A 15,006-nucleotide genomic window follows, 5' to 3' on the forward strand; every position below is an offset into this window, starting at 1 on the left:
TTCATATGGCCAACTACAGTAGCAAACCATGACTCCTAGGCCTAATCTGACTCACTGTTTTTGTAAAGAAAGACCAGAAAATTGATAATCCTTTTTTTTTTTTAAAGTGTTTAAAAAATGAAAAGAGTCAAGACAGACATTATATGTGGTCCACAAAGTCCCAATATTTACTATTGGGACTCCTGGGTGGGCTTGGCTGTTGAGCCTCGGCCTTTGGCCTGGGGAGAGATCCCCTGTTTGGTCTGAGGATCAGGGATCGAGTCCCACATCGGGCTCCCTGTGGGGACCCTGCTTCTCCCTCAATCTGTGTCTCTGCCTCTCTCTCTCTCTGTGTGTGTCTCTCATGAATAAATAAATAAAATCTTTAAAAAAATAAAATATTTACTGTTTGTCCTTTTACAGTGAAAGTTTACTAGCCTCTGCCTCTATGCTAACCATTACTAGGAAGATGCAATATGTTCCTTTAATAGAAAATTCAGAGTCGCTGATCTTTATAGATAAAGGACATATCTGGTTATAAAATAAGTTAGGTGAAGAGTGAGAATAGTATATTTGTAGCTCCTATTTTAGAATTCTTTTCTTGATATCTGCAAATTTAAAATTGAGGACTTGTTTGTGAAAAAATTTTCTTGGAAAAATGAGAGATTTATCCTTCAGTAATGGGTTCAAAGGCAGCTAGTGCTAAGTTACTTAATGTAGTACTGTCCTTAAGACAACGAATTTCAGATGAATTTTATGTGCAGCTTTAGCATTTGCAGATGGCATATTAACAAAATTTTTTTTTTCAAAAATTTTCTATTTTAAGTCCCTGTTTTGCTTTTGAAAAGAAACTTTAGGTCAGCACTAAATATTGATATATTAGGTTAGCACTAAATATTGATAAATTCTGCTCTTATGTCAACAACTATTTGGAGAAAAAAATGACTCTTTAACAATGCATTCATTCTGCCCCCAGAACTATATTAATAAGAGAGAATTTAATAGTGTATTTTGGTTTTTCTAAATAAATTGACTTCTTGGTTTTTAGAGGAATTCTGATATTCACCTGAATTTTTATAGAGAGCTATATATTTAGCCACTTCAGCATATGTTAAATCTTACTATAATGATAGGCATTTGAGGAGATTGTAAAAACAGAAGTTTTTATTTTTTGCCATGGTGTGAATTTTCAGTAATAAATGGTTGTTCTAATCTACCATACTCTATAGATGCATTACATGCTTCTTGTTCATACAAATCATATTAATCTATTTTATAATAGGGCCAGATAGTGGCAACAGAAGTTACATTTGGTCACAGTTGAGTTTCTATTTGCCTTTTCTTTGACACTGTTATAGATTGGTTTTGGTAATGGTTGATGGATGCCACTTACTCAAGCCCATTTCCTTTCTCTGTCATCTCACATTATCATTTTGATTGTGGTGGGTGCATTGAGTGAAGAACTAATAATAGTTGTTTAAATTACAATTTTTTTGGTTTGAATATTTCTGCTATTTCATTATTTTTAGATGATTTGTTTAGACTGTTAAAAGTTTTATATTGAGTATTTTTCTGATTGGAAGTTTATGGATTGTGCATATAGTTGAACTCTTTTTTAATTGTAGGAATTTCCAAACATATACAAAAGGAATTCAGTTTTAACAGTGATCACATATATAGCCAATCTTAGTTAATCTTTATCCTCCTCCTTCATTGCCTCCCTCAACCTTGGGATAATTTTAAAACAAACTGTAAATACTGTATATTATTTTATTGGGTAAATACTTAAATATGTGTTTCTAAATTATAAGGACTCTTTGAGGCACGTGGGTGGCTCAGTCGTTTAAGTGGCTACTTGCTGCTCAGGTCATGATCCCAGGCTCCTGAGATCAAGCCTTGCAGAGGGCTCTCTGCTCAGTGGGAGCCCTCCGCCCACTTGTGCTCTCTAGCTCATTCTCTTTCAAATAAATAAATAAAATCTTTTTAAAGATCAAATTACAAGGACTCTTCAAAAAAAATCAATGCCATTAACACAATAAAAAATTAGCAGTAATTTCTTATATCAACAAACGTCTAATTAGTGTTCAAAATTCCCTAATTTTCTCAGAAATACCTTTCTGCCATTAGTTTTTCAGATCAGGACTCAACTAAATTCCATAGCTTACATTTGGTTGAGTTATCTCTTAATTCTGTTAATATACTATATTGGTTTCCCTTCCATTCTTTTTCCTCTTTGCCACTGATTTTATAGGTCAATTGTGAAATCAAGTATGTATCAAATTTAGGCTAAAATTTTAACAAGAATACTTCATAAATAGTGAGCAAGTTAGACTCTTGAATTGATTGGTGAGAACTTGTGAGTAGTACATGTCAACACTTTTTTTATTGCCCCCAATTAAGATTTATTTAGCATCATAGTAATGATACTGAATAGCATGTAAGAGGAAACAGATGTTTACATATAAGGCTATTAAACATACTTTTCCTTAATAAGATTATTTATTCATCATTTGGTTGTTTTTTTTGTTTTGTTTTGTTTTGCTTTTGTAATTAGCAATAATTGTAAGACAACGGGAGTCCTTATTTGGCATAAGATTGCCAGACATAGTCAGACTACACATTTTAAATTTTGCCTTCTGAGTCATTGGATTAGGTAACATTTTTGTCTACTCACTGGTCTGGCCAACATTACTTTTCCTATTTAGGATGTTGAAATCTTTGCTGTTAGTTTTATACTGAAAATGGTAAGTGTCAAAATCCATCTAGTTAAAATCTAAACTTGTAGATAATTCTTATGATTTATGTAGAAAATATTTATTAAAATCTGGTATTCTCTTTCAGAATTTATTGTGAATGGTAATATATCACAGTTTCTTATAATTAGTTAAGCCTTGTTTAAAACTCTACAAATGAAATTTTGTTTTTAAAAAAAGAATAGTTAATTTAAAAAGTACTCTTAAAATATATTTACGTAGAGCCTGAAAACTTTATGAAAGTAACTTAATTTTCCTTGAGTATTACTTCTCATAATGGTGAAAATTATATGAGAAATATCTTTCTCCAAAAAAAACCAAAAACAGAAACCTAAGAATGTTATTTATCTCCATGGAAATGTTTTCCTATTTTTGGTTAACATGAATGTTTGAATCTGTTATTCCTTCATGTGTATTGCACCTACATATTTTACTGTTTTAATTATTTTCAAATTTGGTGGAAAAATACTTTGATTTATATGAAATTGTTTTTAATTCAATTCTATGAGCAGTAATGCTATTTCCAATAATTGCCTATTGCTTAGTTGACTATTATGAATTGGTGAATTTTTTGTTATTGGTAACAGGCAAGTAAGTCAAACGATATAGCTTAGTGCCTAGAATGTTGAAAAGATGTTAACTTTTGTTTTCTAAGTCTATGGGTTCTCTTATGTCTCAGATTGAAAGAAATGTCCCAGCACTTTTGGTATCTGCTAATGTACTTGTTTCCTTTATACATTTTCCACATACATTTTCCACATACATTTTCCTAATAAGGATTGTCCTTAATAGCTTTTATGGATATTTTGAAATGATTGCTTAAATCTACCTCCTCCTACTAATAAGTGGTTTTATGTTGGATAGAAAATAATCATCCGTTATGATATGGTGACTAAAAGCTGTGTATTTTCTAGGGCAGTGCTGATTTTGGTTCCTTTATTTGTTAAAAAAAAAAAAAAAGGCACTGACAGTGATGTAAATGTTGTGGCTTTTAGGACTTCATTACACAAATTAATAGGAGGTAGATGGGTAGATTTAATGAGGACTTGAATCACTATTGGGTTGTAAAGTGGGAGCATTTAACCTCTAGGTAAACCATCTTATGTTTGTTCCTTCTGTCTTTGCAGATAAATTATTAGTCATAACTGTAGCAACAAAAGAAAGTGATGGATTCCATCGATTTATGCAGTCGGCTAGATACTTCAATTATACTGTGAAGGTACAGTATATCTTTTAATTCATGGAGATATTAGAATATGTGACTAAACTACATTTTTATGACAATAACAATGCCACCACCACAATCCGCAATCCACACAAGGAAGTTGAAATTTGGTTACATAGTCGCTGAGTTTATAATTAAAACAAATGGTTGATTGTTTTAAGAGTACATTTTGACCTTATTAATACTATGCCACTTGGACAATAATTTCTTCATACTTGCTAATGCTTTGTATAAACACATTCTGTAAAACAACAGAAAAATATATTTGTATATTTTTGTGTTTCTTTTGAGGGGTCATGTATAAGCACAGTGTAACAGATTTGACAGTAATTTTTTTCATTTACTTTGAAGAGTTTTTTTCTGTAATGGATGTGTTTGTCATAGTCTGTTTCTTTGTTTACAGAGAATTGGAAACATGATGGTGAAAGGGATCCCTTTTCTGTCCCATTATTGAGAGTTGCTTTTCCTGTTGTTTGTTTCAGAGGAGTTTGTGAACATTATAAAAATAGTTTACAAAAATGCTTTTTATTTTAATTTTTAATTCTTTTAAAGATTTTATTTACTTATTTATTAGAGACAGAGAGAGAGAGAGGCAGAGATACAGGCAGAGGGAGAGAAGCAGGCTCCATGCAGGGAGACCAGTGTGGGACTCAATCCCGCATCCTGGGATCACTCCCTGAGCTGGCAGGCAGATGCCTAATCCTTGAGCCAACCAGGTGTCCCACAAAAAGGCTTTTTAGAAGACTGACCTCCAGGGGAATATCTCATTGATAAATAATCAGAGGAAACCTGGGGACTTTGATATAACTAGTGAACTGATTGTGAAGGGCCTTCCTTTTTTATTTACTTATCTTTTTTTAATAGAGGTGAGGATCTGTCAACCAAGTCTTTTCCACAAATAAGCGGTGGATGGGGGGGTGTATCCCAAGCAGGAAAACAAACAAACCAACAAACAAAGTGAACATATTTACAAAAAAAAAAAAAAAAAAAAAAAAAAATTAAAAACAAAACAAAACAAAAAAAACTAACCAACCAAATAAAACACAACCTAAAAAAAATAGAGTAAGATTATTTTGCTTAGGGAAAAACTGAGCTGTTGTAGTATGTAATGCAGAAAAAAAGGTAGTATTCCTTTATTTTTATTTATTTATTTATTTTTAATTCATGATAGACATAGAGAGAGAGAGAGGCAGAGACACAGGCAGAGGGAGAAGCAGGCTCCATGCCAGGAGTCTGATGCGGGACTCAATCCCGGGGCTCCAGGATAGCGCCCTGGGCCAAAGGCAGGCGCTAAACCACTGAGTCACCCAGGGATCCCCGGTAGTATTCCTTTACATGACCCCCTGGGAGACTAGGTACAGATGTTAATATAGAGCAGCTATTAAGGAGGCTAAACACTGCTGGAAAAGAGATCTAGTGTTAAGAACCAGATGTTTAATGCAGGATAAATGATAAACATGTTAGAAGTTTGTTAGGATGGAATGCCTGGGTGGCTCAGCGGTTGAGCACTTGCTTTTGGCCCAGGGTGTGATCCTGGAGTACCGGGATTGAGTCCCACGTCAAGGCTCCATGCAGGGAGCCTGCTTCTCCCTCCGCCTGTGATGTGCCTCTCTCTCTCTCTCTCTCTCTTTCTCTCTCTCTGTGTCTCTCATGAATAAATAAAATCTTTTAAAAAAAGAAGTTTGTTAGGATCGTGGAAAAATATAGTGGTATGTACTGATAGGCATATGGAAGTAACAGAGAAATCAGGGTAAATTAATGCTGAATAATGCTGAAATCCAATAAGGGGGATCTTCAGAGTTTGGACTGGGGAAAGTGTGGGATGTTCCTTATATGTGAAGCACTGTTTGAAGCTTTATATGTTGTATACTGTTGAAACCATGTATATATGTTAGATATTACTTTGTTTCTAGGTAAGGAAAAGTTGCTGCAGGGTACATAGCTATGAAATGTCAGCTCTTGGACCCAGCCCATTTGAGTGACTTTTACTGTCTTCCCAATTATGAAACATAATAGTTCTAAAAGTGTAGACCTTAGACCACCAACATCGGCATCATCTGGGAAATTGTTAGAAAGGAGATTTTTTTTTTAAAGATTTTATTTATTCATGGCAGACACAAGAGAGAGAGTCAGAGACACAGGCAGAGGGAGAAGTGGGCTCCATGCAGGAAGCCCCATGTGGGACTCAATCCCAGGACTGCAGAATCATGCCCTGAGCCAAAGGCATTAGATGCTCAACTGCTGAGCCACCCAGGCATCCCTAGAAAGGAGATTCTTAAGCTTGACATGAGATCTACTAAATTACAAACGCTGGCTATAGGACCCTGCTAGACACAGTAGGACCCTGTGTTGTTGTTGTTATTATTATTATTATTATTATTATTATTATTATTTTAAAATTTGAGAGAGAGAGAATACACACATGAGCAGGAGGGACAGCAGGGAGAGAATCTCAAGCAGACTCCTCACTTTGTGCACAGCCTGATGTGGGGCTCGATATCACGACCCTAAGATCAGGACCTGAGTTGAAACCAAGAGTTAGACAGCTAACAGACAGTGCCACCCAGGTGCCCCAGTGCAGTCTGTGTTTTAACAGACCTTCTACATGATTCTGATGCATACTAAAGTCTGACACACTGATGGAGTGGAAAGAAAGTAGAGAATAGAACTTAGCATGGAGTGTTGCACAGACCAGGCTCTTGAATGCAGCTGGTCTGGTATTACTATGATATTGGAAAAATCCAGAAGGGTTTTGGAGTGGAAGTGTAACAAGTCATAGCACCAGTGGAGGCCAGTTTTTGGGCAAAAACTAATAATTCTTCTAGGCTAATAATTCTTTTAGACTAGCCCCAATATGAATCCAGATCCACATCAGTTTTGACTTTTGTTAGTCTCTATCCATATTTTATGTTTGGAGAATATGAAAAAATTCTTTTCTGTAAGTATCTGAACAGTCATTTCAGGTCATCTTAGATATTCTTCTTTGATACTACACCAAAACTTGTTAAGTGACAGTAACCTGCAATAAAGGTGGTGATGAAGTAATAACTAGAGATCTGAGGCTAATAGGAGCCCCATGGGCTTTGCCAGACAGGTTTATATTTGGTTCAGTGTTTAGTGATATTGGAGCTAATAATATTTATTTTCTAATAAGCAGCAAAACTAAAAGGCAACCTACTAAATGGTAGAAGATATCTGTAAATGATATAACCAATAAAAGGTTAGGTATCCAAAATATATAAAGAACCAATGCAACTCAATACCTCCCAAATAATCCAATTTAAAAAATAGGCAGAAGATGTGAACAGACATTTCTCCAAAGAAGGCATCCAGATAGCCAACACATATATGAAAAGATGCTTAACATCACTCATTATCAGGAAAATGGAAATCAAAACTACAATAAGATACCATCTCACACCAGTCAGAATGCTAAAATAAAAAACAAGGGAACAGTAAGTGTTAGCAAGGATGTGGAGAAAAAGGAACCCTCTCGCAGTATTGATGGGAATGCAAAGTGGTGCAGCCACTCTAGAAAATAGTAGGGAGGTTCCTCAAAATATTAAAAATAGAGCTACCTACAACCCAGTAATTGCACTACTGGGTTTTTAACCCCCAAAATACAAACACTAATTCAAAGGAATACATGTCCCTCTATGTTTATAGCAGCATTATTTATAATCACCAAACTCTGGCAGCAGCCCAGAGTTTCTATCCACTTCTAATGTGGGAGGCATTAGGCAAACGTCTAAGGCAAGTGAGGAGAACAGCTACAAGTTTAGCTTTGGTTAATGGTGCTTAGGCAATTTCTTACATTGGCAAATTATTATTAAGCTTTGGAGGATAATGTAAGTTTAAGGCTTATAAAGTAAAAAAGGTAACATTTGACCTAATGCCTTCTTTCTTTGAACAACCCATTTGATTCAGTAGGTAAATGACCTAAGGGTCCTGTCCAGGGGTTACTGAGCTTCAGGGACTCTCAGTGTTCATCATATAGATTTTCTGCCATATTGAAAAGTGTTATGGACAGTTTCTGTATTTTTTAAATTTTATCTGAACAAATGGAAATAAGATATGAGAACTATTATCTGTGCCCCGCCCCCCAAACCACCCTTTGACTTCCTTGGATTAGACTCTGCTTTTGAAATGGTAAAATTGGGAACGATATTTTATGGGGTGAGTAGATAACATTGAAGAATCATTACCTGACTTCTGTATCAAGTGTTTTTCTCTGTAGCACCATGATTCAGTGATTTAGTGAAATGTTTAAAGAGTGGATACTGTGTAATATTGTACAAGCTCCTAATGACTTCTAGCTTTTATGATACTGTGATAACTTGAGTTTTGCTCAGTGATGAATGTTGATTTCATTTATAGGTCCTGGGTCAAGGAGAAGAGTGGAGAGGTGGTGATGGAATTAATAGTATTGGAGGTGGCCAAAAAGTGAGATTAATGAAAGAAGTCATGGAACATTATGCCAATCAAGAGGATTTGGTTGTTTTGTTTACTGAATGGTAAGAGAAATAATCTATAGATTTTTAAGTATACATTAAATTATTTTTTAAAAGTATCAAAATTCAAATTTGGGGATTATAGATTAAATTATTTTATTCACAAGGAATCATTGTTTTAAAAAGTAGGTTTTACTTATAAAGCCGTGGTCTGACATCTTTATGTAATCGGTTCAATCTGATGAGACAATGAGAAAACATGGCAGAGTTAGCCTTTTTGTGAAATTCATGTTTTAATCCTAACTTGAGATGGAAGAAAGATCATGTTGAGCTTTTCTATTGAGAAGAGTAACTCAGTGGATTCTGGTCAACCAGGAAGAAACAGATCATGAAAAGTTAAAAGTGAGAAATGAGAAAGCCTATGTTTTTAAAAAAGAAAAGCCTTTCTAATGTGTGAATATCTTTTGTATATTGTTTTACTTTCCTTCTTGGTTTCGAGTGTCTACTGTCCTTCTTTACCTTCATTCTACAAGTTTTTATATCAAGTTGTCATGAGTCATTACTAGTTGCTACCTTTTTTTTTCCATTGTTTTTTCTACCTTTTTATTTTTTGGTCATTGATTGCTCATTTCAAATCCCCACGCATTTCCCCCTATAACTTAGGAAAATCTATTTATAACTCTCCCTCATTTTGAAAATCCCAAACCATAAATTATTGCAGATAAAAGAAAGAGTAATACTTTTTATGCAAATATAAAAATAAGAAAGGCATAACTTTTGAAATGAAAATGGACATAAAGAAGCCCTAGTGCCATCAACCATTAAAAGTTGAGAGGGTCTGTACACTTGCTTCTTTAGAATTTCCCTAATGTCTCTTAGGAAAGAAATAAAGTTCTGCTTATAGCCAACCTGTTCTTGCAACATGAAGTGGGATAGCTGGTGTGAGCTTGTGTACTAGGAATTTTATGCAGACTCTATTATTATATATATACATATATTTATCCTTAGAAAAAGAGAAGGAGGGCAGCCCGGGTGGCTTAGTGGTTTAGCGCCGCCTTCAGCCCAGGTTGTGATCCTGGAGACCCGGGATCGAGTCCCACATCAGGCTCCTTGTATGGAGCCTGCTTCTCCCTCTGCCTGTGTCTCTGCCTCTCTCTCTCTCTCTCTCTCTCTCTCTCTGTCTCTATGAATAAATAAATAAATTAAAAAAAAAGAAAAGGAGAAGGAAGTTCATAATAACTGTTTAGATTAAATATTGAGTATGTTTTGGTTTAAAATTACTGTGGATTTCAAACCACCATTTTGGTCAGCTTGAATTTACCACATGTACATTTTGATTTTGACTTTGAGGTAAATTCTCCTTGTAAAAGTTGCTGCTTATGTGCCGGTAATGGTTTTAGATCCCCAAACCTCCTTTTGTGTTTTCAGAAGAACCTCTGAACCTCTACCTTTACTCTCCTGCTCCATTCCACCTCCTCCCACCCTCCCAGTCTAAGATTTAGCCTTGGAAGTAACTGATTTAATAAGATGCCAGTTATTTGTCTTAAGAAAGGGACACTTTGAGGTATCTGAAAATTGCTTGAGATTGTGTTTATTTAGATGATATGTTAAAACCCAGCTTGACAAAAAAGGCAACAGTAGGATTTATTTATTTGAGAAAGGTGGGGGAGGGGTTGAGGGAGAGGAAGAGAGCATCTTTTTTTTCTTAAGATTTTATTTATTTATTTGAGGGTGAGGAGAGAGCACAACTAGAGGGGCAAGGAGGGGCAGAGGGAGAGGGAGAAGCAGGCTCCCCCTGAGCAGGGAGCACGATGCTGATGCTAGGCTTGATTCTAGGACCCTGAAATCATGACCTGAGCTGAAGGCAGTTGCTTAACCAACTGAGCCACCCAGGTGCTCGAGAGAGAGAGAATCTTAAACAAGTTACTAGACATGGGGCTCAATCTCACAACCCTGAGACCATGACCTGAGCTGAAATCAAGAGTCAGATGCTCAACTGACTAAGCCACCCAGGTGCCGTTTAGAATACCTCCAAATACTCCCTTGTGCTCATTTAGATAGGTTTTTGTGAATTAATTTGGAAACAATTTTATAACATTGCTTCAATGGTAATATGTATTCTAAACTGACTTTTGGATGAACATTTAAAATTAGAGATTAGGGAAGCCTGGGTGGCTCTGCAGGTGAACATCTGCCTTTTGGCCCAGGGTGTGATCCGGGATCAAGTCCCACATCAGGCTCCTTGCAGAGAGCCTGCTTCTTTCTTAGCCTACATCTCTGCCTCTCTCTCTCGCCTCTCTCTCTCTCTGTGTCTTTCATGAATAAATAAATAAAAACATTTAAAAAAAATAAAATAATAAAATAAAATTAGAGATTAGATGTTTATAAATGTATTCTATAAGGTAGCATTTATAATATTTAATTTAGATAAAACCAAATATTTGGCAAAGATTTTGGTTCTTAAAATGAAAACTGAAACTACCCATATGAGAGTGTACCACAAATTTTTTCAAGTTATTTCATACTGTAGTATGTATGTGTGTATGTAAATATAATTTAAAAAACTTTGATATTAAAAAAACCTCGCATGTTGGCGTAATCTTTTTAGAATCATTTACTTTTAGAAAATTGTCAAAAATTATGTTTTATTGGGTCATTTTGTTAACTGTTTATAAAAATATTTTTATGATTTTGTTGTTACTAAGTATAATTTATATGGGTACATTCTGTAGATGTGACCAAATACTATCTTATTTTATTCCAAGAAGTAAATATTTTATACCTTTTATAGTTAAGATTATGTACACAGTATGCTTGCATTTTATATTGACTTACATAGTTTATGCAGAAGACAGAATAAAAATTTTCTGAAAGCAACGCTTTTCAAGTATGATGGCTATAATTTTAATCAACTATGGCAGGTTTATTTGATGGACTCCTCCTTCCTGGCAGTGATGACAATTTAAATGTGCAGACACAAAGAACCTAGTCATTAGCAATGGACAACATTTCATTATATTACTATGAAGGAAGGCCAAAATACATGAGTTTTTAGTTTCAGTATTGCTTTTTTCTTTTTTTCCTTTTTTGAAAGAAAGATTGAAATCATTAGCTGTCACTTAAATATATTGTACTGCCATCTGGCTCATCCAGAATAGTCTGAAATATGTTTAGGAATTATGTAGGAAATGAGTGTCTTGTTTTTTTCAAGTTGCTCAAATGTTCTTATTAATATTTACTGAGTATATTAGGGGATATGTTGGAATGAGGAAGAATTAAATTGTATACAAAAACAGCATTGGATGTTTATATATGTTATCTATCTATTTATCTATCTGTAAATTAATATATGATACTCTTATATGGCATTAATTTGCCTGACTGTATCTGTGTGTACATGTACAAATATTTATTGTGTGTATAATATATAATACACACACACATATATATATATATATATATATACACACATATAATTTTTTCCAAATCAGATTGCCAACTCCTTGAGTTTGTTCTTTTGAGTAAATGTGTATTAAGTATCTGTTATGTGCCAAATATAGTGCTGGCCACTGTGGTTGGAAATGGAGTCAGACAAGGAGGCTGAGTAATACAGAAATCTTGCCCCCGGATATGTTTTTCTATCCACAGCTCTGTACATGTTGTATTTGGCATATTGTAGCTGCATAATAATAAATTTTGGGAATTTTTTTAAAGTTTTTTTTAAATTCCCTTATTAATTTAGTGAATACTTACTGTGTGTGTACTAAATATGTGTTAGATTTAAAAGTTCTCATGTTGCAGAGATAAACTTAATTATACGAGTAGAGGGAAATTTTTATTTATTTTACTATTTAATAATTAAATAATATTATTTAATTTTCATTTATTATAATAGTGAAACTTTTCTTTCACTATTTATTTTACCAATAAGGAGACTGACCCTGAAACAAATCATGGTGACTCAGGGCTGCACAGGTAGCTAACAGCTTGAGCGATTTGATGTCTTGCCACCATTCCCGCCTTGGCTGCCTTCTTTGTTAGGTGTTACTCCAGCACTAGCTACTCAGTCTGGAGGAGGTGACTCTCCAGCCTGGCATTGTCTTCATTGACTCCTACCTCTGCTCAGCCTCAGTAAGAATTCTGTACAGGAAATGAAAGTATATACCATTTGGAGGAAAAAGCCTCTCAGTAATATTTAGTTTTTAAAATAGTACCCACTTTTTAAGAGCTAATTCCTACCCCTTCCTTCAAAACTCCTAACAGTAAATGTATTTATCATTCTGTACTGATTTTGTTGTAATTTATGTTGCAAGTTTAACTGGGCTGTTGTTGTTAGAAAATATTTATTTCTTCTTTTTAAGTAAGCTCCACACCCAATGTGAGGTTCAAACTCGTGACCCTGAGATCAGGAGTTACATGCTTTACCTTGACTGAGCCAGCCAGGTGTCCCCTGGTTGATAGTTTTGTTTTTGTTTTTTTTTTAAAGATTTTATTTATTTATTTGAGGGAGAGAGTGTGAGCAAGTGAGAGAGAGGAACAGAGTGAGAGGGAGAAGCAGACTCCCTGCTGAGCAGGGAGCCTAATATGGGTCTTGATCCTGGGACTCTGGGATCATGACCTGTGCAGAAGGCAGACACTTAACCAACTGAGCCACCCAGGCACCCCTGGTTCACAATTTTAGCTGCCTTTTTTTGGAGAGGGAGAGGGAGTGGTTTCATAGTATTTGGTTTGTGGTATTATCTATGGAAATATAGATATGTGTTTACAGTGAGAGCATGATTAAAGACAAGAAATATCAGGTATGTTGCTACTTGTGTGATTCAGTTTCATTAGACTTAAATTTTTAACCACTAGCTGCTAATAGTTGGATGATTATAGCTTTTGGCTTAGGTTTACATCAGTGATGAAGAAAGTGTTGGATTGTAGAGGAACAAATAAATGAAATTAGGGAACTCTTCTGTTGCTTTCTGTTCTGGCTACCCATTAGCCTTTGCTTCTTGTTAAGACTGGGGATGACTCATTCATTCATTCATTCATTCAACAAATATTTATTGACTATCCTCAAAATACAAGGCTAGGGAACTACACATGTGAGTAAAGATGTGAATCTGACATATGAAGGAAGAACAGGCAGTCTAGTATACGGCAGGTATTCCCAGCATGAAAAGCAAGAAATCAAATGTTGCATGAAAGGAGAGAGGAACAGAGAGCTGTGGTAGTTAGAAGGAAGGAAATGCTCTTTTCCATTTAGGTGATCAAGTAGAAGACTTTTTAGGGGAGGTAAGATTTGAAATAGATCTCAAGTGAATGGTGTGGACCCAGTTGAGAAAAGATATGCTAAGCAGATGGAACATCATGAGTAAACAGATGACAGATCAAATAATTCAGTTTAGCTTCAGAACAGGTTACTTAGTAGAAAGTTATTATTGTGTTGCTGATTCATTTAGATGTTATTCCAAGGTCAGAGATTGATAAACCGTGGTCCAGCCCACTGCTTGTTTTTATAAATAATTTTTTTGGAACACAGCTATGTTCATTGCTTTTGGCTACTTTTTGCATCACAACTGTAGAATTATGTCCTTGCAATGTAGAAAATACTATCCTCAAAGCCAAAAGTATTTTCTGTAAAAGGCTAAATAGTAAATATTGGCAGAGTACTGCTTTAAACCTAGTTCAGAACCACTGATCCAGTCTGGAGGCTGGAATTGTTTTTAGGAGAGTTTGTTAGACAATCCTTACCAGAAGTGAGAAGGAGATAGGTAATGTGGGGGCTGATAGGGTTTTTAAATTAATCTAGTCCAGTGACTTCTAGAAAAGTGGAGAGGATTTGAATGCTGAATAGATTAAGTAGATGGATTCAATAGGATTTGGCGAAATATTTGATGAAAGAGGCTGTAGAAAGGGAGGAGGCAAGGCTGGAAGAAAGATTTTCACCCTGGGTGACTGGGTGGTTGATGGTGCCACAGAAACAGGGAACACAGAAGGACAAACGCTTGTAAAAGTTTTGAATGACCTGTTGGAGATAGAACGCTGACGTGTCTGTTAGAGAACTCAATATGACCACATAAGGTGGGACCTTATGGTTTTTGCAGGACACAGGAGTATTTACCAGAGTTAACTATGGAAAATTTTATTTTATTCTTCATATTTAAATGGACTAAATTCCCATGAGAATTATTTTTGTGAGCGTTGTGCATTTTTTAAAAATTTGATTATTTGGGTTACAGTAGCCAAAGTAATTTTAAGTAGAAAAACTTGCTTGCCCTTTGAAAAGTTTCAAATCAATTCAGAGAACTTTTCTAAAGTATTTTAAAAAATGACAATGCCACTAAAATAAGATGGGGAAATTTTAGCAGCCTTCAATTTTTATTCAGTCTTACTTGAATTATGTGAACATAATTTTTGCCTTTACATTTTACTTTAAAATAATTGTTTTTTGTTATGAAGGTAGTACATGCTTATAAACTACTAAATCATAAAAGTTGCCACAAATCCTCCTTTTCAAGCTACTAGCTTTTGCTAATAGTTTGAGATATACAGTATAGATACTGTATCCTTCACTAGGGCTATAAAGACAGAAAATATTCACTTTCCAAAT

The 15,006-nt window shown here is 35.0% G+C and overlaps 1 protein-coding gene across 2 annotated transcripts in view; it reads left to right on the plus strand.

The window, feature by feature from the left end:
• Nucleotides 1-15,006, plus strand: part of PLOD2 (procollagen-lysine,2-oxoglutarate 5-dioxygenase 2) — a 93,695-nt gene that overhangs the window by 38,231 nt on the left and 40,458 nt on the right. For both annotated transcript variants that reach the window (XM_072792378.1, XM_072792379.1), the window contains exons 2-3: nucleotides 3,860-3,951; nucleotides 8,335-8,471. In XM_072792378.1, coding sequence (XP_072648479.1) covers nucleotides 3,860-3,951; nucleotides 8,335-8,471 — 229 coding nt within the window. The remainder of the gene's footprint in view (nucleotides 1-3,859; nucleotides 3,952-8,334; nucleotides 8,472-15,006) is intronic.

Source organism: Canis lupus, chromosome 22 (assembly GCF_048164855.1).
Source record: "Canis lupus baileyi chromosome 22, mCanLup2.hap1, whole genome shotgun sequence".
NCBI lineage: Eukaryota > Metazoa > Chordata > Mammalia > Carnivora > Canidae > Canis > Canis lupus.